Source organism: Moschus berezovskii, chromosome 18 (assembly GCF_049115385.1).
Source record: "Moschus berezovskii isolate FMDL1 chromosome 18, NW_MosBer_1.0, whole genome shotgun sequence".
Classification (NCBI taxonomy): domain Eukaryota; kingdom Metazoa; phylum Chordata; class Mammalia; order Artiodactyla; family Moschidae; genus Moschus; species Moschus berezovskii.
The window spans coordinates 43,394,423-43,421,097 of record NC_142477.1 but is presented as its reverse complement, the minus strand read 5'-3'; the positions used below and the strand labels follow the sequence as shown (position 1 = coordinate 43,421,097).

Genomic DNA, 26,675 nt, shown 5'->3' with positions numbered 1-26,675 from the left:
GAATCATATATCGGTCTTCTTATGCCTCACTTACTTCACTCGGTATGACAATCTCTAGATCAATCCATGGCACTGCAATTAAATATTTTAAATTTAATATTCCTTCTACTTAATGCTTCTAACTGGTAGAACTTAACCTAATGTTTAGACAATGATGAATCTAATAAATTAAAATTGAAAATTCTGCAACTCTTAAGTTCTCTTATACATTTCAGCGCTTTTTACAAACTTTGTAAACCTATCTTAAGCTTTTCACTTTAATGAAATCACAACTCTAAAATTAAACATTCAGTTTTACATTTTAAGTTGGAGTCATGAGGCTAATATATCAGATCCTCTAATTAGTCAACTATCTTAACTATGACAAATATTAAATATTTAAAATATGAAACATACACAATCACTCCAAAAGTTTAGGCAAAATAATTAACTTTATTGGTTGTTAGTTCATTATTTCTATATGTAAGGGGCAAATAAGCTTTATCATCCAAGGAATTTGGGGCTATTATTGCAAGCAAGTTGATTTAAAAATTCCAAACAAACAGGCTTATCTGCTTAGTGACTGATATCAAACATAAAATTTTTGACCAAAACATCCCTAGAGCAGCCAACATCTAGGACAGTTTTTCTTGCAACACTGAGACTATTTGTGTCCTATTTTATGGTCACCTTGAGATTAAAGGTTTCATCCTTACTTTTCTTCAAGTGAAATAGTTTTATAGCCTCTATCCCCTATGTTCAAGCTGTGCGTGCTTAATCTCTTAGTCATATCTGACTCTTTGCAATCCCATGGACTGTAGTCTGCCAGGCTCCTCTGTCCATGCCGAGTCTCCAGGCAGGAATACTGGAGTGGGTTGACATGCTGTCCTCCAGGGGGTCTTCCCACCCAGAGATTGAACAGAGGTCTCCTGCACTGCAGGCAGATCCTTTACTATCTGAGCCACCAGGGAAGCCCAAGAATACTGGAGTAGGTAGCCTAGCCCTTCTACAGGGGCTCTTCCCAACCCAGAAATTGAACCAGGGTCTAAATTCTTTACCAGCTAAGCTACCAGGGGTTCAAGTTATGTATTACCAAATATTCAAGGTTGTATTCAATTTATTTACTGCTTGATTCTATTTTACATTATTTTCATATTTTTCACTTTTCTTTAGGGACATAATTCTCATAGATATTTTTATAATATCCAGCTATGCTGTGTATGTCTTGTTTCCTGTGTCATGCTAATGATAGTACATTTTTACCATCACTGCCACTCCTCAGGTTACCCTATACATGATAGGAAAGGTCTGGGCAAAGGATACATTTCATAGGTTCCTAGAGTAAAGATGTTAATGCTTCCCTCCCTTCTTGGGCCCTGCTCTTGGGTAAGATGCCTTAGCCTGTGAAGGACCAGTATGAGATGATTTAGGTTGAGTGGGTCTGGGCTGAGAAGGTTTAGATCGGGAGGACTGGGGCTGGCATGGCTTGGGCTGAGTGGGTTTGGATGGAGAACTTTCAGCTCGGGGGGCCTGGTGCTGAGTGGGTTTGGTTTGAGTGGGTTTGGGTTGAAAAGGCACAGGTTGGGAGGGTTTGTGCTGGGACTGCTTGACCTGGGGTGACTTGCGCTGATTAGATTTGAATTGAGAGCTGGGCAAATACATGCTGGGCAAATACACACTGTAGGACATAGGATGGAATCCTGATTGGAAAGATGGATTTGAAGACCCACCTTGTGTCTTCAGCTTAGCTTCTTGCTGAGAGGCAGTCCTTCTTGGTTTTTGTGTGGCTCCTGCTTGAAAGGCTTGATGGTGAGGATTTTCAGTGTGGGGTTTCGTTCTCATGAATGTTCCAACTGTCTCTATTGGCCTTGTTCCCCAGGCACTGACTTGCCCAGGCTTCCCAGCTGCTCCTGCTGACTGTGCACCCAGGGAATGGAAGTGACCTCCCTGGGAGTCCTCTTTCCCAGACCTTTCAAGGGTTCCCATTGTCTGTGGTCTCTGAGGCCAGGCCGGTATATGTTGAGAAATGGGTCTTGGTGGTCTCCCCAAAGTTCTACCCATGTGATGTCTCCAAGGAGTTCCTGAAAATCTCACAAACGTTTCACCTGAATAAAATCTCTGGGGCTGGAAATATTGAATTCCAAAACGTTTGCCTGGACTATGTGCCCTTGTGTTCTGAAAGGGCAAAGGATGGAACCTCTTAGGCCTCTGCTGTAACCAAAAGCGGGAGCCCACAGCCCAAGGGGCTTTCAATGAAACATGGTTAAAGTTACCTCCAATTCTGGCTGGTAAAGGACGGAAGTTTCTCTGAGGAGGCATGAATACTGGGGTGAGATGGAAATTCTGACGGTTTTGGCTGGTCTGACAACTAGTCTCAGACATCTCAGCGGGGCTTTCAGATGAGTTTTTTGGCTGACTGTGTCTTTGTGATCGCTCATCTCCAGCTGTTGCAGTCATGTTGTCACTAGGGGAAACTTGAATCCCCTGAATGTTCTTGAAGTCTTGGTCTACCTGTATCCCCAACTCTCTGGCCAGGGGGGCCATGTCTTCCACAGACACACATCTGAGTGAAGAGGACATCACTTCTTGGAGGGCAGCTTGAAGACCCTCCATGTTCCTTCCTCTCTGCCCCACTTCCTCCTCCTCCCAAAACAGTAGCTGTGACGGCTTCAATTTCAGGACCCTCTGGAAAACCTGAGCCTCTTCACTCTCCCTGGCCTGGGGACTGAGGACAAAGTAGCATCTTTCAATGGCAGCTTCTCCTAAAAACATTAGCAAGTCCCATTCCTTCTCACCTAGGCAGTCAGTGAAGAAAAACATAGCTGAGGAAACCTCCATCAAGAAACCAAACTGTGTCCAAAAACTTTCTAGATCTCCACGAAGGTTGGCCACAGCAACAGGCTTCTGGGGGAAACTGGGGTTTTCACTTAAACCGCTGCTATCAGGAAAACACCATGTTATCTCAACCAGGCCATCAGAGATCTGCCGGGGAAGCACCTGAACAGGCAAGTCCTGATGAAGAAAGATTTTGTGTGATTTCAGATCGGCAGGGCTGAGCAGGGCATTGAGGATTCTGGACTTGGAAAAGCTACAGTATCCTAGACGCACAAAAGAGATGACAGGCATCTTCATGAGAGTCAGAAACTTTTCTGTATCCTCTGTAGGCCCTCCTGAAGACTGTGTTGACTGCTCCTTCACAATGTCCTTCATGGCCCCTAGCATTAAAATGCTTCTGTTGTTTTCTGCATCTGGCAGTAGCAGAGGAAGAGCAAACTGGCAATGATACATGCTTGACATGACTTCACGTTGCAAAGAGCTGTCTGAAGCCAGCAGAGAGGCACAAAGGACATCCAAGGGATTAATGGTTTCTGTTTCGCTAATTTCCAAGTTCTCTACTCCAGTCAGCAAGTCCCCTTTGCTCTCTTCACCCAGAACCTTGGGTCTGAGGACTGAATCTCTGGCTGTCACATCCAGTGCTTGAACTTTCATCAGGAAGTTCCAAGCCAAGTCACTTGGAGTCTCAGGCACCCATGTACACCCTCGGTCTAAGGAGAATTGTTTCACGAAGTCTGGCAGAAGTTTTCTGCTTGTGTCCAGGTTCAAACAGGACAGGACATCTTTAAACACATTTTTTCTTTCTGTAGGAAAAAAAGATATAGTCAGTAAATGTCATGCTCAGCATCTAAGCTTCCTTCACTGACTTTAAGAAAAGATGATCCACCATCTGTCTGTTCTTTTTGTGGTTGGGTAACATTCCATTGTATATATGTTCCGCAACTTCTTTATTCATTAATCTGTTGATGGAGGAGGGATGGAATGGTGTGTGAGATGGGAGGGTGGTTCAAAAGGGAGGGGACATATGTACACGTATGGCTCATTCATGTAGATGGATGGTAGAAACCAACACAAAATGGTAAAGCAATTATCCTCCACCTTAAAAAAAAAAGTTTTAAAAAGATGAAACAAGTAAAGTGAAAGTGCTGTTTCATCACTCTGCCAAGTCTACTTTCCTTCTAAGAGATATGTCAGTGTGGTATGGTACGTTTCCTTCTCTTCCTTTTTCAATACATATGTAGAAGTACACAGTTTGGTATAATGGATGCTATTTTATTCTATAAATGATATTATACCAAATGATTTCTCAACTTCTTTTCACTCAGTGGTATTCCTTGCAAATTCTTCCAAGTAAGTATATACAGAGAACTACTTAATTCACTTTATTAATCCATTGTCCTTAATGGTTTGGAAGAACCACTATTTATTTAACCATTGTCTACTGATGATCATTCAGGTTTTCAAATTTTTTGGCTATACTCATACGCAGTAATGAAAAAGGCTGTTAATGCTTCTTTATACAAATGTATAAGGAACTCTCTAGGTAGATACTGATTTATTTATTAAATGCTAACTCTTGCTAAAGTTTGGAGAAATGGAAGATGTTGTCTTCTCAGAATTTACATGTTGTATATAATTTCTCTTGACGTCATTTTCTAATTTATTGTCTAGCCACTTACTGAGAAGACAGAGATAGTGCTAAGTAGAGAAAGAAAATCAGAGAGCATATTTTGCTCCCGATGGATAGTAACATAGCATAAGCTTCTAGGATCCCTTGTAAAAACAGTCTAGAAAGAAACAGTAGACACAAGAGAAAGTGTAGGTTTCAAGAATTAACAGAAGGAATTCTAAGAAATCCTTCGACAGTCTGAAAGTGGCTTGAACTGGTGTATCTGATGGGTAAGAAGGTGAGGGAGGAGTTGAGGCCAGCATGAAGGATCCCCAGAGGAGGAAGTGAGAAGTGTGGAAGTGAGAAGATGGATTGAAGGAAACATATAAGTTCTGCTCTTGCATCTCCCCTGCCTACCCCCGGCTTTTCCTTAGGACAACCATCTTCTGTTTCTTCAGCACAGAAATTGGTACCCACACAGCTCAAGCCAGATGCCAAATGTTGACAAGGTAATATCAGGCTACTGTGGAATAGTACAGTGATATATCTAACAAGCACAGAGATGAATGAAAAATTAAGAAGCAACAATTTCTAGAACCCAGTACCATTTTTGTAAGTTAAAAATTCATGAAAATAGCCCAGGTAAGGCAAAAAGCAATGATTGGAGATTTTAACTGCCACCCACTGAAAGGAGACAGACTTTTTCATTTGAGTCCCACAGTTGATCAATGGAGACCCACTCCAAGATGACCCAGATGTTGGACACTGAAAATAAGAATTTTAAAGTAGCTGTCTTAACTATTTTCAAGAATGTACAATAATATAAACCCATAATGAATAAGTTAATAGAAATTATCAGGAAGAAAGAAGAAAGCATTTAAAAATTTAAATTCTTGAACTAAAAAGCATAATATCTGAATTTTTTCAAAAATTAGTAGATGGACTTTAAAAAAGACTGGAAATGACAGAAGACAAATTCAGTGTACTTAGAGATATAGTAATAGAAATGATCCAATCTAAAGAATAAGGATAAAAAATGCTTTTTAAAAAATGAACAGAGCCTGAGGGACCTTGGGAAAAATGCCAGAAACACTAACATACATGTACTTGGAGTCCCAAAAAGAGAAAGGGGAGCAAGTGGGACAAAAAATATTTGGATAAATAATAGCTGAAAATTTTCCAAATTTGGGGGGGCGGAATTCCAAATTTAGAGATTCATAAACCTAACATGAGATGAAAACAAAGAGAATCACACCTAGACACATCAGAGTTAATCACAGAAAACATTTTAAGGAAAACATCTTGAAATCAACCAGAAGAAAACTAGCACAACACAAGAGGGAACAATGATAAAATGACAAGAATTGCACTCATCTCACACACTAGTAAAGTCATGCTCAAAATTCTCCAAGCCAGGCTTCAGCAATATATGAACTGTGAACGTCCAAATGTTCAAGCTGGTTTTAGAAAAGGCAGAGGAAGCAGAGATCAAATTGCCAACATCTGCTGGATCATGGAAAAAGCAAGAGAGTTCCAGAAAAATATCTATTTCTGCTTCATTGACTATTCCAAAGACTTTGACTGTGAGGATCACAAGAAACTGTGGAAAATTCTGAAAGAGATGGGAATACCAGACCACCTGACCCACCTCTTGAGAAACCTGTATGCAGGTCAGGAAGCAACAGCTAGAACTGGACATGGAACAACAGACTGGTTCCAAATAGGAAAAGGAGTACGTCAAGGCTGTAGTATATTGTCACCCTGCTTATTTAACTTCTATGCAGAGTACATCATGAGGAACGCTGGGCTGGAAGAAGCACAAGCTGGAATCAAGATTGCCGGGAGAAATATCAATCACCTCAGATATGCAGATGACACCACCCTTATGGCAGAAAGTGAAGAAGAACTAAAGAGCTTCTTGATGAAAGGGAAAGAAGAGAGTGAAAAAGTTGACTTAAAGCTCAACATTCAGAAAACTAAGATCATGGCATCTGGTCCCATCACTTCATGGGAAATAGATGGGTAAACAGTAGAAACTGCTGACTTTATTTTTCTGGGCTCCAAAATCACTGCCGATGGTGATTGTAGCCATGAAATTAAAAGACGCTTGCTCCTTGGAAGGAAAGATGACCAACCTAGACAGGATATTAAAAAGCAGAGACATTACTTTGCCAACAAAGGTCCGTCTAGTCAAGGCTATGGTTTTTCCAGTGGGCATGGATGGATGTGAGAGTTGGACTGTGAAGAAAGCTGAGCGCCAAAGAATTGATGCTTTTGAACTGTGGTGCTGGAGAAGACTCTTGAGAGTCCGTTGGACTGCAAAGAGATCCAACCAGTCCATCCTAAAGGAGATCAGTCCTGGGTGTTCATTGGAAGGACTGATGTTGAAGCTGAAACTCCAATACTTTGGCCACCTAATATGGAGAGCTGACTCATTTGAAAAGACCCTGATGCTGGGAAAGATTGAGGGCAGGAGGAGAAGGGGACAAAAGCGGATGAGATGGCTGGATGGCATCACCGACTCGATGGACATGAGTTTGAGTGAACTCCGGGAGTTGGTGATGGACAGGAAGGCCTGGCATGCTGTGATTCATGGAGTCACAAAGAGTCGCACATGACTGAGCGACTGAACTGAATGGAACTGAGCATCAGAAAGAATGAAAGCCGAATGACAGAAATGATATCTATCATTTCTGAAGGCAAAAAGGCACCAGTCTAAAATTCCTCACTGGAAAAATATTCTTCTGGATTGAAGGCAAAATGAAAACATGTTTCAATAAACAAAAAATAAATAAAATTCTTCAGGCCAACAGGGAATAACATCAAATAAAAACTTGAATCTTCAGGAAGAAGAAAGAACAGAGAAAATGATAAGTTTATGAGTTCCTGGTGGATTCCATAAATTTATAGACTTGCCCTGGTGGCACTAGTGGTAAAGCACCTACCTGCCAATGCAGGAGACATAAGAGACCCAAGTTTGATCACTGACTGATCCCAAATAGTATAAACTAGAAGGGAAAGTGAAAGTGCAGTCACTCAGTTGTGTCCGATTCTGCAACCCTATGGCCTGTAGCCTACCAGAAAGAGAGTTGATTACATAACCTGTATACGAATTGACTCTATACATTGCAGAGCAGACAGGCAATGCCTTAAGTCTTCCTGAGACTTCAATTTGAGTTGCAGTGATGGGGTGGGGGAGGGGCGGGAAGAAAGTGGCCTAAAATTTAACCTGACAAAAAGCATTACGATCCTTCTCCTTTGAATCAGATGTATTTGATTCTCGCCCCCCACCCCCACCCCCAGTTCTCAGCTGCATAGACAAATATTACAGAGGAAAGAGACAGAGCATTACTATACATTTTTATGTAAAAAAAGTTTTTTATCCTCCAGTCAACTAGAGTGGATTGGAAACCATTAGAATTATATACAGTCATAACTGCATTATTATTGAAACTTTTCTTGACTGTTTCTTAAGGCTGTGTCAAATACAAATTGGCACTTGCCAAGGGCATTTTCCATCTGCCTCTTCGGAGATTGAGTCCTGTGCTGCTGCAGCTATTGACCTGCAACATGCCCTGAAGGCGGTTCAGGGTGGAGAACGAGGCACTTTGTTGCCGCAGGAAAACTGGTGAAACGGGCCTTTAAATGGTTAGATATTTTCAGGAACTGATTTCATGATCCCAATCCTTACACTTTCTCATATCCAGAAAAACACTCAGTGCCTTCATGATGACATCAGCTCCTGGTGGCTAGCAGAAAAGCTTTTGTAAAATAAATGCTTGACTGTGTGAACTCCTCCTTCATGGAAAATCACATATATTGACCTTCCCCCACTACTCCTTTGGAGCAGTTTCTCAGAGCTATCTGAAGTGCTGTCTCCCTGGCTGCAGTCCTCATTTTGACTCAAATAAAACTTCACTTCACTCTCACATTGTGCATCTTTTTTTAGTCAACAAGTGTTAGATCGGTTGCAAAACTAGCCCCAAGTAATGGTTTTCCTGGGTTTCCCTGGTGGCTCAGATAGTAAAGAATCCGCCTGCAAAGCAGGAGAACCAGATTTGATCCCTGGGTAGGGAATACCCCCTGGAGGAGGGCCTGGTAATCCAGTCCAGTATTCTTGCCTGGAGAATTCTACGGATGGAGGAGCCTGGCAGGACACAGTCCATGGGATTGCAAAGAGTTGGACACAACTTAGCGACTAACACACAATGTCTTTCTGGTATCCACACCTTTTGTAATATTACTTTGCAAGAGATGCAGCCTATTCTTCCCCAACCCTTAAAGCTTTGTGACTTGCTTTTGCCAACAGAATGTGTCAGAAGTCATATAGTGTTATGGATTGAATTGTATCCCCTACAAAAAGATGCTAATCCTCCCAGTACTTCAGAATGTGGCTTTATTTGTGAATAGGGTCATTACAGAGGTCATCAACTTAAAATGAGGTTATTAGGGTGGGCCCTAATGCGATGAGATGGCCAGATGGCATCACCAACTCGATGGACATGAGTTTGAGTGAACTCCAGGAATTGGTGATGGACAGGGAGGCCTGGCGTGCTGGGATTCATGGGGTCGCAGAGAGTCGGACATGACTGAGTGACTGAACTGATGTGATTTGATCAGTGTCCTAATTAAAAGAAGAAATTTGAAAACAGACACATGCACCAAAGGAAATGACTTGAAGACACAAGAGAGAAGATGGTCTTCAAGGCAAAGAATTCCAGAGGCTACTGGAAGCTGGGAGAGAGAACTGGACCAGGTCCTTCCCTAATGTCTTCAGAAAGAGTATAACCCTGCCCACACCTTGGTTTCAGTCTCCACCTCCATATCTGTAAAGTAATATGTTTCCCATTGTTCTCAGCCACCTTTTTGTAGTATCTCACTGTGGTGGCCCTAGGAAACCGATATGCAGATGGCGTGATAGTTCTGAGTCTAAGCCTCAAAATGCCTTCAGGACTCTGTCTCTCTGACTCTTCTGCTCTCACTTTAGGAATATGCCTGACATAGTCTGAGAGTTAGCCCAGACTAGCTTGTTAGAGGGCATGGCAATCCACTCCAATATTCTTGCTTGGAGAATCCCATGGGTAGAGAAGCCTGGTGGTCTACAGTCCACGGGGTTGCAGAGAGTCAACTGAATCAACTGACCATGCATGCACAGCTTGCTAGAAGATGAGAAATGAGCCAATAGCTAGCTGACCACCGATACAGAAGTAAATCCAGAGAAGACCAGAAGAATGCCTGCCAACTATAGACACATAAACAATTATACACTCTTACTGTTAAAAGTGACCCTAATTTTGAGGTGCCTATTATATTTATTATGGCAAATAATACAGAAAAAAACATGCAAAACAAAAAACAAAACAGTATCATGCAAGAAACACATAATATTAGAATGTTACCTATGGAAGAAGGTGAATAAAAAAAGTCAAATAGATTTAAAAAAGGGGGGGGGGTGCAGAATAATGCTGATGGTATGCAATGAAAAAGTAATTCAACCCTATACAACCACTGTAATATATTAAAAAAATTAATAATGAGGTCTAAAAGCAACTATGAATTGGGAAGGTATGGGGGTGGGGCAAGAGTTGTGTTACAGGCTGAATTATGTACCCCTCAAATCCATAGATTGAAATTCTAAGACCTAGTATCTCAGAATGTAATGGTATTTAGAAATGGAGTCATTGTAGATGTATAATTAGTTAAGATGAGGTCATTACAGTGAGCCCTGGTCCTATGACTGTTATCCTTATAAAAAAAGAAAATTGGGGAATTCCTTGGTGTTCCAGCGGTTGGGATTCTGAGTTTCTCCTGCAGGGCGCTTGGGTTCCATCCCTGGTCAGTTCAGTTCAGTTCAGTCACTCAGTCATGTCCAACTCTTTGTGACTCCATGGACTGCAGCACAGGGGAACTATTAATAAGATCCTGCAAACTGCATGGTGCGTCCAAAAAACAAAAGATAAAGGGGAAATGTGAACATAGAGACAAGAACCCAGGAAGACAACCATGTGAAGATAAAGGCAGATTGTAGGGGATGGGGGGCAGAGTGCTTCCACAAGCCAAAGAATTCTAAAGATTTCCAGCAAACTACCAGAAGCTGGGGACAGATTCTTTCTACAACCTTCGGAAGGAGCCAACCCTATATACACCTCCAGACTTCCAGCCTGAAAACTGTGAGACAACATATTTCTATTGTTTGTTGTCTTGCAGCCATGAAATTAAAAGATGCTTGCTCCTTGTAAGACAAGTTATGACCAACCTAGACAGCATATTAAAAAGCAGAGACATTACTTTGCCAACAAAGGTCCGTCTAGTCAAGGCTATGGTTTTTCCCATGGTCATGGATGGATGTGAGAGTTGGACCATAAAGAAAGCTGAGAGCTGAAGAACTGACGCTTTTGAATTGTGGTGTTGGAGAAGACTCTTGAGAGTTGCTTGGACTGCAAGGAAATCCAACCTCAATCCAAAAGGAAATCAGTCCTGAATATTCATTGGAAGGACTGATGCTGAAGCTGAAGCTCCAATACTTTGGCCACCTGAAGCGAAGAACTGACTCACTGGAAAAGACTCTGATGCTGGGAAAGATTAAAGGCAGGAGGAGAAAGGGACACCAGAGGATGAGATGGTTGGATGGCATCACTGACTTGATGGACATGAGTTTGAGCAAGGTCTGGGAGTTGGTGATGGACAGGGAAGCCTGATGGGAATCAGTCCATGGGGTTGCAAAGAGTCAGACATGACTGAATGACTGAACTGAACTGATTGTTTAAGCTACCAAGTTTGTGGTACCACTCTGTCACAGCATACTAGTAACCAGGTCAAGGTGTGCAGAGGAGGAAATTACTCTTTTCTGACCCATAATTGGATTATGGATTTGGGCTGAATGTGAGTTGGTAGTTACCTTCCCCTTCTATATTCAGAACTTGGTGGTGTTTATTTTCCCAGACAATACCTCTCCAAACTAAGCATTTCTCATATTTTGAATTTTCATTACGAAATATTCAAATTCAAGGCACTAGTATAATCTTCCTCATTGAAATGGCAATATTTGGATAGCTCAAGCCAAGCATTATTTTGGGACCTTATCCATTTACCACAAATTCCTCTGCTGTTTCTGCTTCAATAGTTAAGTCTATAATTCCCATATTCTATTGGTCACAAAGGTTCTAAAATGATTTAACAGACTTAATCTGAGGTATAGACAGCAACAGCTAAAATTAGTGGTTAGCAACTTTGGCCACCTCATGCGACGAATTGACTCACTGGAAAAGACTCTGATGATGGGAAGGGTTGGGGGCGGGAGGAGAAGGGGACGACCGAGAATGAGATGGCTGGATGGCATCACCGACTCTGTGGACATGAGTTTGAATGAACTCCCGGAGTTGGTGATGGACAGGGAGGCCTGGCGTGCTATGATTCATGGGGTCGTGGAGAGTCGGACACGACTGAGCGACTGAACTGAACTGAACTGAACTTGTTATATGTATGATAGAGGTGACTGCAGAAGCCTAAAAGTTCATAGTCAATACTTATTTTGTCTTATACTGTCCACTTAGAGAAGGGCATGGCAACCCACTCCAGTATTCTTACCTGGAGAATCCCCATGGACAGAGGAGCCTGGCGGGCTACAGTCCATAGGGTCGCAAAGAGTTGGACACGATTGAAGGAACTTCACACACATGCAAATACTGTCCACTATGGCCTGGGTTTTCCTCCCTGTCAACACCCACCTCTGAGGAAACTCCAAGTTAGAGAAGTTCAAGGAATTTCTGAGGAGCTGCTTTTCTGCTTCCATCTGGGGCCCTTCCTCAGTCCCCTCCCTGTTATGATACGCAATCAAGATTTAAGATTTTGCCTAAGTAACTCTACACACATCATTCCCATACCTTCCATACTCTTCTCCTCTTCCTCCTCCAATGACATGCCAGTTTCTGGATCCTCATAATTCTGTTCTTCATCAGAGAACTCCGTGGTTTCAAGGTACACAGAGTCCTCTCTGCCATCACAGATACTGCCCTCTTGGTCACTGTAAGCCTCTTCTTCCAAGGTGATGTTTGCATCTTCAGAGTACCCCACAGATTCTAGATAGTCCTCTTGTCCTAAGTATAAAGAATCATCTGGCTCCTCGTATCTCTGTCCATCCTGTAAATACTCAATAGTTGCTGGAAATTCATACTCAGTGATCTCAACTGATTGTGGCAATGTGAATTTTGATGTGCTATCTTCCTTCTCATTTTCCTTTAAGGACCAAGCAGTTTCCTGATAACTAGTTTTCTTGTCTGTGAAAGGCTCAGAGGTTTCTAAATCCAAGCATTCTTTCTCTTTTGAGGACGTGGTGATCTCAGGGTTCACAGGCTGTTTCTCTCCAGGAAGGAAAACATCTTTCTTGCTTGCACCTATCGGTAGAGGTGCCTCTATATACTCATGTTTCAAAACTTCTGGAAAGAAAAAGAAAGTTTGAGAGATTTTTATTTTCTCTCTCGAAATTAACAGATGTTATGTTAGGGAGTTTCCATGACCTCAAAGCATCATCTCTCTGTTTCACTAGATGATAGGAATACCTACATAAATGGCAATAAGTCAGCTCAGCGCTTTCTTTCTCCCACTGAAAAATATCAGATCACACTCCTGCCCAGCTCAAAAGTTTGAGTCTTTCACAGCAAACTCAAAGGGTAAGTGGGTGAAATAGAAAACTTGAATCCTTTGTTTACTTGTGGATTTACTGTAACCCAAAACTGGGCTTCCCTCGTAGCTCAAATGGTAAAGAATCTGCCTGCAATGCAGGAGATTTGAGCTCGAGCCCCGGTTTAGCAGGTTCCTTTAGAGAAGGAAACAGCAACCCACTCCAGTATTCTTGCCTGGAAAGTCCCATGGACAGAGGAGCCTGGCGTGCTGCAGTCTATTTGGTTGCAAAGTCAGAAACCACTGAGTGACTAACACTTTCAACAGCAGCTCAGACTTCCCAGGGTCATTACTAATGAAGTTGAATCCTAATAATTTCTAATGAAGAAGTGAATAGCTCTTATTTAGAATAAATCCTGTAAATACTAAGGCCTATATCTCTAAGCATATGGGTCCTGTACTACATGAGACACCATTAGCATTAATATTTTATCTTAGCCTCTGCCTCTCTGTGCTGTGCTTCATTGCTCAGTTGTGTCTGACTCTTTGCAACCCCATGGACTGTACCCCACCAGGCTCCTCTGTCCATGGAGGTTCTCCAGGCAAGAATACTGGAGTGGGTTGCCATGCCCTCCTCCAGGGGGTCTTTTAAACCCAGGGATAGAACCCAGGTCTCCTGCTTTGCAAGCAGATTCTTTACCATCTGAGTCACCAGGGAAACCCAAGAATACTGTAGTGGGTAGCCTATCCCTTCTCCAGGGGGTCTTTCCAACCCAGGAATCAACTGGGGTCTCCTGCATTGCAGGTGGATTCTTTACCAGCAGAGTTACCAGGGATGCCCTAAGTGCTTCCTATTTGCCACTAATTATCATTGAACATTGAAAACTTAGCATTTGATTTGCTCCAGAAAATGAGGATTCAGCTGGGATTCTTCTTACAGAGAAAATGAAATTGCTAATCCACCACATATGTGTGTCAAATATTATTTTCCCTCTATTTTCAAAATGGCCATACTAAATGAAAGATGCAGCTTTTGGTCTTGAGGTTGTTAATACCTATGAATTCACTTACTTGATAAAGAAATCCCAATGTATCACTAACAGTAGTCTCTTTCCAACTATGAGTATTTCGGGATGTCACAGTCAGAACAGTAAGACATTTATACCAGCAAGAAAACAACTGCTGGTTTTGGATTGTGTTTGAACAAAAAAGTTATAAATCCTCCAGAACAATAACATACATCATTCCCTGCTTTTTAAATCTTGGACACTTTTCCCTTTTATCCTATTTCACTGAAAATTATCTCCAGGAGAATGACAAATGAAAATAAAGGGTAGTCACTTTCTTTTTTTCAGGAAAACCACCTCCTCCCTCTCAGCCCAAAAAGTGCAGAAATTTAACCTACCGTAATTTAAGTTGCAAATGGTAGCTGACTGGGAAAAAGTATTAAATAAACAGTTAAGAAAAAGCTGACAGCTCACTTCTCCCTTTTTCTGTACCAAAATCAACAGCTTCCGGCTTTTCTTCAGTGGATCTGTAATATTCTCCAGAATCTCATACTCTTCCTCAGAAATCAGCTTCCGAGAGGTTAAGGTATCTAAGATACAATCAAGATCATGCTGTAGTATTTCTAGTAACTTTTTTCTTTCTTTTTCTATGATCTGGGAGGGAACACTCCCTGTCGCCATTGTTCATGTTTTCTGCAGACCAGGAAATGAACTATGAAACTGTTTCAAAGCAGAAACACAAGTTCGGTTTTGCTTTTTTTTTTTTTTTTTAAAGGCAGAGTAATGCTTTTTGACAAGATTAACCATGTCAGTGACCCTTAGTGTTGGAGAGAGCAGATAGAAACAAGCCAAACAGTGGGGGGGAATCCAGCCATGAGCCCCCACAGATCCTGGATCCCTATAGATTATTTACCTTTTATTTCTTTTTTTTTTTTTTTGATGACTTGTCTCAGTTTCATATGGGTTAGCCTCCAAGAACTCTTTCTCTGAGAAGCGCCTCTTGAACTTCAGATTCCTTGCTCTGAACTCTATCTGCGATAACAAGATCATGAATTGATTAACCCTTTTGGAGAGAAATCTGCCAATATGCAGCAATAAATAAATAAATGTGACAGATAAAAATAAAAATTAAACTATTCAATGCAGCAATTCCACTTCTAGGAAATTATCTTAAAAAATAATGAGACAAATGACCAAAGATGGATGTGCAAGAATCTGCACTTTCACATTTTTATAATAGTATAAAAATGAAAGTAACTCAAAATTCCACAAATTGGGATTTATGGAACAGATGTTGATACATCAGCAATGGTGTTACCAAGTAAGGTCTGGCTGCTCATCACTCAAAAACCAGTAAGTGAAAGTCGCTCAGTCATGTCCGACTCTTTGTGACTCCACGGACTATACAGTCCAAGGAATTTTCCAGGCCAGAACACTGGAGTGGGTAGCTGTTCCCTTCTCTAGGCTATCTTCTCAACCCAGGGATTGAACCCAGGTCTCCAGCATTGAAGGAGGATTCTTTACCAGGTGAGCCACCAGGGGAGCATTGGAGAGACAAATATTGATAGAAAGGAAAGTTGTTTTTAATCAGAATGCCAGCAATCTGGGGAGATGGTGGACTGAGTGTCCTCCCAAAAACAGCTCGGAGGATTCTGGTTGGCCACAAAATTTTTACAAGGAAAAGCGGAAGTAATCTCAGTTAACCATTCAAATGGGGGTCAGAGTTGTTGCCATATCCCTCTATGTGCAGACTCATGGGCAGACCAGTCAACTTCTTAGATTTTTCTTTAGATGCTTTTTTGTTCACACAGTGTATTGGCAAGATTATACTAAAGAGGAAGCTAGGGAAGAGATCTGGTCATCTGTTAATTACTTATTCTTCATTTCAACATCTTTGATGTATGGAAAGAACCGATAGATTAGGCAAGGTACGGAGTGATCAAGATTTGAAAGGCATGCTAGGGCCAGAGACATGTAGAGCATGGGGTGCCAGGTTTAAGGCTAATGACAAGGCAAAAGGGGTCTCTTGCAGAGAGCTCTTTCCTGAAAAGGTTCCTTTCCCTGCCAAAAGGTGCTTACAAATCTCCACTTGTCAGAACATCATTCTGAAACTGTTTGGTACCATTTTGGAAGGCTCCAACGAGCTCTAGTACTGGAGTCCTTTGTGTCCCAGCAGAGAAAGAATTCAGAGAGAACCAAAGTGATAGGTAACCAGTGATTTATTAGGTAAGGATGCCTATGAGGCTTACAAGTGGAAAGGAAAGCGGTGGCACGCTCTGAGAACTTAGTGTGCTATAGTTTTATTTATTTACTTTTGGGTCTCTGTCGCTGCATTCAGGTTTTCTCTAGTTGTGGGAAACAGGGGCAACTCCCTAGTTGTTGTGCATGGGCTTCTCATTGTGGTGGCTTCCCTTGTTGCAGAGCACAGGCTCTAAGCACACAGATTCAGTAGTTGCGGTTCACAGGCTCTGGAGTAGGGACTCAGCAGCTGTGGTATATGGGCTTAGTTGCTCCACGGAATGTGGAATCTTTCCAGACAAGGGATTGAACCCATGTCCCCTTCATTGGTAGGTGGATTCTTATCCACTATTCCACCAGGGAAGTCCTATAGTTTTATAATCAAAGGAAAAATGGGGAGGAGGAACAGACCAATTTCCTCCTCATTTTTGAGTAAACATCATGCTTCCATCATCAACTCCTCCAGGTTGGGTAGTTTTCTTGTCCCCTACATGGTCAAACCAGAACTGTCATGACACTATGGAAATATTATTTTGGGTCTCAGTACAATGAGGGTCTTTACTTTGAAGTGTCACATTTTCATAAATTATTGTTCTTCATGTATGTAGAGAACATGCCGTCACTGGGCAGAACAGCGTTGTTTTATTGTTTTAGGGCATGACCCATGCTTCTGCTGCATGATTTTGTTGCTAAGCAATCCACTTGGGTTTGTGGTTAAACTGACCAGTTTTCTTAAGTGATCATTAACTTATGGGGGTCTCCCATACTTTTTTCTTTACATACAGTCCTCTAGTGGGATTAACTCTGTCCCTATCAATTCTATTTCTATGGGATTATGGGCCAAAGGCTGTCTTTTGTAACTTCTTCATACTGACAGAGGGTGCTGTATTCTCAGAGTGGAAGATGTCAGATGGGTTTGCAGCATCTCTTTGCCTACAGTTTTAGTTTCAAACTTACATATGCAGACAGAACAAGCTACAATTATTTTTCTTTTATATATAATGTATATCTACATATACAAATTATATACATACACTATACATATTAACATTTTAAACAAAATTGGGATCTGTAACTTGCTGTTTTCCATAATAATATATCATGGATATCACTACTTGTCAATATGTGTAGATTTACTTCATCCTGCAATTATTTGATGTCCACCAAGATATAGATTATTATTGAAACAGGGAATCGAATTCTGTTCACAGAGCCAAAGAATGGAATTCACAAACTGGCAAACACTCATGCAGGCAAAGTTTAAAGGACAGAGATACAAAGCCCTCAGCATAGACAGCGAGAAGGGGTGAAGAGACCCCAAAGACAGGTATAACAGCAGTTTTTACATCTTTATTAGAATTGATCTGTTCGTTTTTGGTAGGCTCTGGGCCAGAAGCATGTCATTTCTGACCAATCAGATTAAATGTGGCAATGTCCAATTTGCCATTTTTATGGCTTTTTTTTTGGTTTCCAGTTCCTCAGTTTCTCTAGACATTGTGACACCATCCCTTGACCCTTTTTCAAGACCCCAGGCCATTACTTAGATACCAAATGTATGTTTAGGAGCTAATGGTCCACCTGCAGTTTTTCTCCTTGATAAACTGGACAGCAGTTAACGATTGTCTTGTCCTGGGTCAGAATGTTTTGTGACCCTCCAGACGAGGGAGGCATTCCTCCGAATGCCTAGAAACTGGAGCAGTAAATATAGCTTTGGGCTAACAGCAAAATGCTTATGTGAGAGAATTAAAATAGAAATTTAAAAAAGAACCAAGGCTCTGACTCTACACTGACTGCCTAACAATTTCTACCTCATTATGAGCCACAGAGTTAACCCCATTCTCTTAAGGCCAGTTCTTGGAATTGCACTGGCCATAGATTCAGTATTGCTCAAGATGGAACAGTTTATGTTATGGCTACAGTCTGTTCATCATGCAGTTGGCTTTTCCCCACTGGTAGCAGTTACAGTATCTGTAAAACAACTCAGGAATGTGCACCAGTTCAGTTCAGTTCAGTCGCTCAGTCGTGTCTGACTCTCCGCGACCCCATGAACCACAGCACGCCAGGCCTCCCTGTCCATCACCAACTCCCGGAGCTCACTCAAACTCATGTCCACAGAGTCGGTGATGCCATCCAGCCATCTCATTCTCGGTCGTCCCCTTCTCCTCCCGCCCCCAACCTTTCCCAGCATCAGAGTCTTTCCCAGTGAGTCAACTCGTCGCATGAGGTGGCCAAAGTATTGCAGTTTCAGCTTCAGCATCAGTCCTTCCAATGAACACCCAGGATTGATCTCCTTTAGAATGGACTGGTTGGATCTCCTTGCAGTCCAAGGGACTCTCAAGAGTCTTCTCTAACACCACAGTTCAAAGCATCAATTCTTCGGCGATCAGCTTTCTTCACAGTCCAACTCTCACATCCATACATGACCACGGGAAAAACCATAGCCTTGACTAGATGGACCTTTGTTGAGAAAGTAATGTCTCTGCTTTTTAATATACTATCAAGGTTGGTCATAACTTTCCTTCCAAGGAGTAAGCGTCTTTTAATTTCATGGCTGCAATCAGCATCCGCAGTGATTTTGGAGCCCAAAAAAATAAAGTCTGACACTGTTTCCACTGTTTTTCCATCTATTTCCCAGGAATGTGCATCAGACATCACATATTTTGCGGTGGCATCCCCTCCTTTTTGACCCCCAAGGAGCCTTTCTGCCCACATGAAATGTCTCCCTTCCCCCAAGGATGGGAAATATATGACTTCCTGATTCTTTGCTTAAGCAAGGTTTAACCCTTCTCTGTCCCTGGAGACAAAGCCTGACTGCTCACCTTGCATCTGTTGTTACTTCCATTTCTGGAGGGCACACAGGAGGATGGCTAAGTAACTAACCTGGAACCCACCTGTCCTGTTTCAGGAAATGCAAACAGGAGGCTAGTTGCAAGTGTCTGGTCTGAAGCCCTCTTTTTTCCTGACCAGAGATATGTAAACAGGAGGCCAGTTGTAAATGCCTAGCCTGGGGCCTATCTGTCTCCTGCCTCACGGTGATATAATAACAGCAGTATTCAAACTTTCTACTTTAAACATTTCTATTTAATACTTTTTTGTTATCAACAGAATTTAATTTTCTAAAAAGTTATCTGATTGGTTTTTATTTTCAGTTATAGTTCACAAGAACCTGAAAACAATATAAATATCAACAGAATACTGGATGAGCAAACTGTAGTATTTCATGTAATGTGAAAGACAGCATTCAAAAAGAATGAATTTCAGTGACCCACAGTATAGATAAATCATAATAGCATTAAGGGGAGATTTTAAGTTCCCAAATATTATATGCAGCATAGCACCCTCCTAAAAGGCTCAAAATAATGGAAATACAGACACATAGAGATTTTAGGAATACACATGGAATCAATGGAAACAGTGAGAGACTTTATTTTCTTGGGCTACAAAATCACTGCAGATGTTGATTGCAGCCTTGAAATTAAAAGACACTTGCTCCTTGGAGATCAAGATCAGTGGGAGAAATATCAATAACCTCAGATATGCAGATGACACCACCCTTATGGCAGAAAATGAAGAACTAAAAAGCCTCTTGATGAAAGTGAGAGGAGAGTGAAAAAGTTGGCTTAAAACTCAACATTCAGAAAACTAAGATCATGGCATTCGGTCCCATCACTTCACGGCAAATAGATGGGGAAACAGTGACAGACTTTATTTTGGGGGTCTCCAAAATCACTGCAGATGGTGACTGCAGCCATGAAATTAAGACACTTGTTCCTTGGAAGAAAAGCTCTGAACAACCTAGGCAGCATACTAAAAAGCAGAGTCATTAGTTTGCCAACAATCTGTCTAGTGAAAGCTATGGTTTCTCCAGTAGTCATGTATGGATGTGAGAGTTGGACTATAAAGAAAGCTGAGCGCAGAAGAATTGATGCTTTTGAACTGTGGTATTGGAGAAGACTCTTGAGAGTCCCTTGGACTGCAAGGAGATCCAACCAGTCCATCCTAAAGGAAATCAGTCCTGAATATTCATTAGAAGGACTGATGCTGAAGTTGAAACTCCTATACTTTGGCCATCTGATGCAAAGAACTGACTCATTTGAGAAGACCCTGATGCTGGGAAAGATTGAAGATGGGAGGAGAAGGGGACGACAGAGGATGAGATGGTTGGATGGCATCACCGACTCAATGGATGTGAGTTTGAGTAAGCTCCAGGAATTGGTGATGGACAGGGAAGCCTGGCGTGCTGCAGTCCAAGGGGTTGCAGAGTCAGACACGACTCAGCGACTGAACTGAACAGCTCCTTGGAATAAAAACTATGACAAACCTAGACAGCATATTAAAAAGCAGAGACATCATTCTGCCAACAAAGGTCCGTCTAGGCAAAGCTATGGTTTTTCCAGTAGTCATGTGTGGATGTGAGAGTTGGACCATAAAGAAGGCGGAGCATCAAAGTATTGATGCTTTTGAAAACATGGTGTTGGAAAAGACTCTTGAGAGTCCCTTGGACTGCAAGGAGATCAAACCAGTCAATCCTAAAGAAAATCAGTCTTGAATATTCATTCGAAGGACTGATGCTAAAGCTGAAACTCCAATGCTTTGGCCACCTTATGCAAAGAACTGACTCATTGGAAAAGACCCTGATGTTGGGCAAGATTGAAGGCATGAGGAGAAGGGAATGACAGAAGATAAGATGGCTGGATGACATCACCAACTCAATGGACATGAGTTTGAGTAAGTTCTGGGAGTTGGTGATGGACAGGGAAGCCTGGGATGCTGCAGTCCATGGGGTCACAAAGAGTTGGACATGACTGAGCAACCGAACTGAAATGGAATTGATATAATTACAAGAAATGAGAAGGAAATGAAATTCAGAAGGATGGCTACCTTAGTTGGGGGAGGCTGGGGATGGGATGGGATTGGGGGACAGGGAAATTATGGAGTTAGACATATGGTATCATCTGGGGATGAGTTTATAGGTGTTTATTATATTATTAAAGGTAAACAGTTAAACATATAACTGAAAGTATACCATATTTGTGTTACTGAATCCAAGCCTGCTCTGCTCACCATATGACAGGCCAATGACTCTGAGAGACGAAGTATTGAGGCAAGGAATACAACTTTATTTGGAAAGCCAGCTGACAGAGAAGATGGCAGAATAATATCTCAAAATAAAAATCTTGTTGGAGTCTGGATGCCAGGTTCTCTTATAGAAGGGTTAGGAGTTGAGGAAGTAAAAAATCCTTTATCTTGAAATACTCTTGAATGGTCAACCTCAGGGAGGGGATCTGTTCATCTCTTCATTCTCGCAGCCATTCACAGGTGAGCAGGGTCAGATTATCTCCCTGTTAGCTGAACAAGGGGCAGGGTTCCCTGAGGCAGACCATTATATATAATTATAATAACAAGTCAGTCAATCCAAAAGGAAATCAACCCTGAATATTTATTGTAAGAACTGATGCTGAAGCTGAAGCTCCAATAATTTGGTCACCTAATGCAAAGAGCTGACTCATTGGAAAAGATCCTGATGCTGGGAAAGATTGAAGGCACAAGGAGAAGGGGATGACAGAGGATGAGATGGTTGGACAGGAAAGCCTGGTGTGCTGTAGTCCATGGGGTCACAAAGAATGGACACAACTGAGTGACTGAACAATAGTAACAAAAGCAACTAAAAAACAAAGGTTAAAATCAAAGAAACAGATCTATCATGGAGTCAGAACTGGCTCTTCCTTCCAAACACTTGGACTAATGCTGAGCATGTAGTTTTATTGAAAGTGCCACCTCTCTGGACACCAGTGCCAAATCAAATCCCTCAAATCCCAAAGACAAAGTTTTGGGTGAATTACTTTGCCAGGCAAAGGAGGACTTCTGCATCAAAAAACTGAGTGTCTCTACCCAAGAGAACTTGATGAGGGGTTTTTTATAAGAGGGGGTTTCAAAGGTGGGGTCTCTGACAAGAGTAGGGTGTAAGCAGAGTTTGCACCACCTTAATTTCATCTCAGGTGGTCAGTTTCCTAATCCTGATGAGCTTCTCCGGTCCCTTTAGTCTTGCTTCCGGTGGTTTCCTGGCTGCCTCTCCCTTGATTGTGGAGGTTTAGTAGCTAAGCTGTGTCCCACTCTTTTTGAACCCATGGACTGTAGCCCGCCAGGCTCCTCTGTCCTTCTGATCTTCCAGACAAGCAAGTGGGAATGGGTTGCCACTTCATTCTCCAGGGGATCTTTCCAACCCAGGGATTGAACCCAGGTCTCCTGCATTGTAGGCAGATTCTTTACCAACTGAGACACCAGAGACACTCTTGATTAGAATTGTTCAAATATGCCCTTTGGAACTCAGGGAAAATAATGGCTGGAGTCTTGCCTACAAGAAATGGGGGATAGAAAGACCCCATGCTTGGAAGTCCCACAGGGCTCCACTTGGTTAAAGTATTAGAAACCAAGGATTATGATTCATTACATTTTAGGGACCCTAAGGTTGAAAGGACTGATGCTGAAGCTGAAACTCTAATACTTTGGCCACCTCATGTGAAGAGTTGACTCATTAGAAAAGACCCTGATGCTGGGAGGGATTGGGAGCAGGAGGAGAAGGGGACGAGAGAGGATGAGATGGCTGGATGGCAACACTGGCTTGATGGACATGAGTTTGGGTAAACTCTGGGAGTTGGTGATGGACAAGGATGCCTGGCGTGCTGTGACTCATGGGGTCGCAGAGAGTCAGACACGACTGAGTGACTGAACTGAACTGAATTTAACTGAAGGTTGAAAAAGAATAAGAAAAGCCTTATATGACATTAAAAATTAACTTTAGGTTAAGAGTTTTACAATGTGTCACAAAGGTATGGGTTTCAAGAGATGTACCCTACTTAATATTAACAATCTGATTGTCCATTTTAGTAAATTTGCTAACTTTTCTTATATATTCAAGTTGGTTGGTAAGGTATTCTAATAACCAGTTTCTCAAACTGGATGTCCTCTCCACTGGTCCCCCAAATACCGTCCTCTCCCACAATAACCTGCTCCAGCTTTCAAAGATGATGGGGAAAAAAGTTTTTCTTTGAAGTTGGATATTTCACAGTAAAATTTAAATTTAACGAAGGCAGTTTAAATTCAGTTCCTTGGTAACAGGAAATGTGCATTGCACAAGCTCAGAATGCAAATAGAAGTGAGGTGGGGGAAGGGTATGTATTTGATGTATTTGAAAATACATCCCTCAAATTAAATACAATGAAACAGGAGTAAAATTTTTGTTTGCAGCTAGGAGTTTAAGTTATGTGATTTTTTGAAGATGAAGTTAGTTAGTCGCTCAGTGGTGTCCGCCTCTTTGCAACCCTGTGGACTGTAGCCCACCTGGTTCCTCTGTCCATGGAATTCTCCAGGCAAGAATACTAGAGTGGGTTGCAATTTCCTTCTCCAGGGGATCTTCCCAATCCAGGGATCCAACCTAGGTCTCCTGCTTTGCAGGCAGATTCTTTACCTTCTGAGCCACCAAGGAACTCTTAAAGATAAAAGTCAACAGTAATTTCACCTATTGTAGAGGGAAAAGACAGGTCAAATTAAAAGAACTGAATTGGATCAGAACAACAGATGCAAGACTTCTGCTGTCTCCATCACTGTCTACCAAAAGGCAAAATGCCATAGGGCAAATACCCAGGTAACAGCAGAGGTCATCTGTTTCAGAAGTCAGTCTACTCCTGACCTAAACTTGGCATCTGGATAAAAATCCGGGGGTACTAAACTGGCTTGATAGACCTCTACAGAGCCAAGGGCCTGCCTGACCAGGGTTAGAATGGTGTGGTTTCAAGCACACCAAGAAGGGAAAGCGGAAATTTTTCACCCTGACCATTTGGGGTAAAAGAGACTGTCACCCAGTGCCTGCTTCACAGTTCGACTCCTCAGTGGTTGTCACCTGTCCTATTCTTTCCGAAACTGAGTAGGACCCTGTAGGAGCCTCCTGGGTACACAAGCCTTTCCACATCTCTCTTGTTTTTAAGAAAAAGGTTTCAGCCTTCAAGATCTTTCTTGTGTTCCAAAGGGCAGACAGTTGAAACAGTTAACTGTTCAGTTACTTGTTAAGGAAGTGAGGGACTGCATAAACAAAAGAAAGGTAGTAAAGGGACTTCCCTGGTGGCTCAGTGGTAAAGAATCCGCCTGCCAGTGCAGAAGACACAGATCTCCCCTGGTCCTGGAAGATCCCACATGCCAAGGGGCAACTAAGCACATGCTCCACAAATATTGAGCCTGTTCTCTAGAGCCCAGCAGCCGCAACTACTGAAGTCTGTGTGCCATGCTCTGCAACAAGAGAAGCCACTGCAATAAGAAGACTGAACACAGCAAGTGAGTAGTCTCTGCGAGCCAAAACTGGAGAAAAGCCCACACAGGAACGAAGACCCAGCATAGCCAAAAATAATTTTAAAAAATTATTTTAAAAGAAAAGCAGTTAAGAAACAACAGTACAGCAATAAAGGAGAGCCCCAGTTACTCCCCAATGGGTATACATAATAATCCGATACAAATCTTTGAGTTCTGCTATCAAAAAAGCAAGAGAGTTCCAGAAAAACATCTATTTCTGCTTCATTCACTATGCCAAAGCCTTTGACTGTGTGGATCACAAGAAACTGTGGAACATTCTGAAAGAGATGGGAATACCAGACCACCTGACCCGCCTCTTCAGAAACCTGTATGCAGGTCAGGAAGCAACAGTTAGAACTGGACACGGAACAACAGACTAGTTCCAAATAGGAAAAGGAGTACGTCAAGGCTGTATCTTGTCACCCTGCTTATTTAACTTATATGCAGAGTACATCATGAGAAACACTGTGCTGCAATTCCACAAGCTGGAATCAAGATTGCCGGGAGAAATATCAATCACCTTAGATATGCAGATGACACCACCCTTATGGCAGAAAGTGAAGAGGAACTAAAAAATTTCTTGATGAAAGTGAAAGAGGAGTGAAAAAGTTGGCTTAAAACCCAACATTCAGAAAACTAAGATCATGGCATCTGGTCCCATCACTTCCTGGGAAATCGATGGGGAAACAGTGGAAACAGTGTCAGACTTTATTTTCTTGGGCTTCAAAATCACTGCAGATGCTGACTGCAGCCATGAAATTAAAAGACACTTACTCCTTGGAAGGAAAGTTAGATCAACCTAGATAGCATATTAAAGAGCAGAAACATTACTTTGCCAACAAAGGTCCGTTTAGTCAAGGCTATGGTTTTTCCAGTGGTCATGTATGGATGTGAGAGTTGGACTGTGAAAAAAGCTGAGCGCCGAAGAATTGATGCTTTTGAACTGTGTTGTTGGAGAAGACTCTTGAGAGTCCCTTGGACTGCAAGGAGATCCAACTAGTCCATCCTAAAGGAGATCAGTCCTGGGTGTTCATTGGAAGGACTGATGCTGAGGCTGAAACTCCAATACTTTGGCCACCTCATGCGAAGAGTTGACTTTGGAAAAGACCCTTATGCTGGGAGGGATTGGGGGCAGGAGGAGAAGGGGACGACAGAGAATGAGATGGCTGGATGGCATCACCGACTCGATGCACATGAGTTTGGGTCAACTCTGGGAGTTGGTGATGGACAGGGAGGCCTGGCATGCTGCAATTCATGGGGTTGCAATGAGTTGGACACGACTGAGCGACTGAATTGTACTGAACTGATAGCAACTAAGCTCCCTCCCTGTCACCCCCAACTCCCACCTCCACTCAGGTGGAGGATGGCTGTGCACAAGTTTCTTGGAACATCACCCTCTTACCTCACCGTCAACCAACTAGAAGGAAGTCACATGCCCCCGCAGCCCTTACCTGGTCTTTAAAGACTTCCCTAAGGGAATTCCTTGAGGGTCCAGTGGCTGGTACTCTGTCCTTGCACTGCTGAAGGCCCAGGTTCAATTCAATCCCTGGTCCAAAAACTAAGATCCTGCAAGCTCCATCGAACAGCCAAAAAATTAATTAAAAACTAAAACATAACAAAACCTCTCCCCTGAAAACCATCAGACAGTTCACTTTTCTGAGCAGGAGCTATGCAGACCTCCTTGGTTGGTGTTTGCAAAACCTTTGTCTACTCTAAACTCCAGTTTCAGTTTCTTTGGCCTCACTATGCCTCAGGCACACTAACCTGGGCTCAATGGTGTGTCTCCGCTGATCTCATTTAATACCTGTGCTAAGCAAAATAATGCTCTCCCCGAAAGATGACTATGTTCTAATCTCCACAACCTGTGAAAATACTAGTTTACACCAAAGGACAACTAATGTTGCTAATCAGCTGACCTTGAGATGAGAATGATCTGGGTGGAGCCAAAGCACTCACAAGCGATTATTAAAAGATAAACAGGCATCCAAAACTTAAGTTTAAGCAAAAATCTACCCAAGAAGGGCAGCACCAAACTGGAAGTGGTT

The 26,675-nt window shown here is 42.2% G+C and overlaps 1 protein-coding gene across 2 annotated transcripts; it reads right to left on the bottom strand.

Annotated features, from left to right (window-relative positions):
- Positions 1–412: 412 nt before the first annotated feature.
- On the bottom strand, positions 413–14,748 carry CARD6 (caspase recruitment domain family member 6). 2 transcript variants are annotated; one of them, XM_088827665.1, is made up of 3 exons: positions 14,448–14,748; positions 12,307–12,858; positions 413–3,617 (listed from the first exon to the last, which is right to left on the bottom strand). In XM_088827665.1, the coding sequence occupies exons 1-3, from the start codon at positions 14,728–14,730 to the stop codon at positions 1,330–1,332; spliced, it is 3,123 nt and encodes a 1,040-aa protein (XP_088683791.1). In that variant the 5' UTR covers positions 14,731–14,748; the 3' UTR covers positions 413–1,329. The 2 variants fall into 2 exon arrangements, with proteins under 2 accessions (XP_088683791.1, XP_088683792.1); XM_088827666.1 differs by having other exon boundaries at positions 12,307–12,855.
- Positions 14,749–26,675: the final 11,927 nt, after the last annotated feature.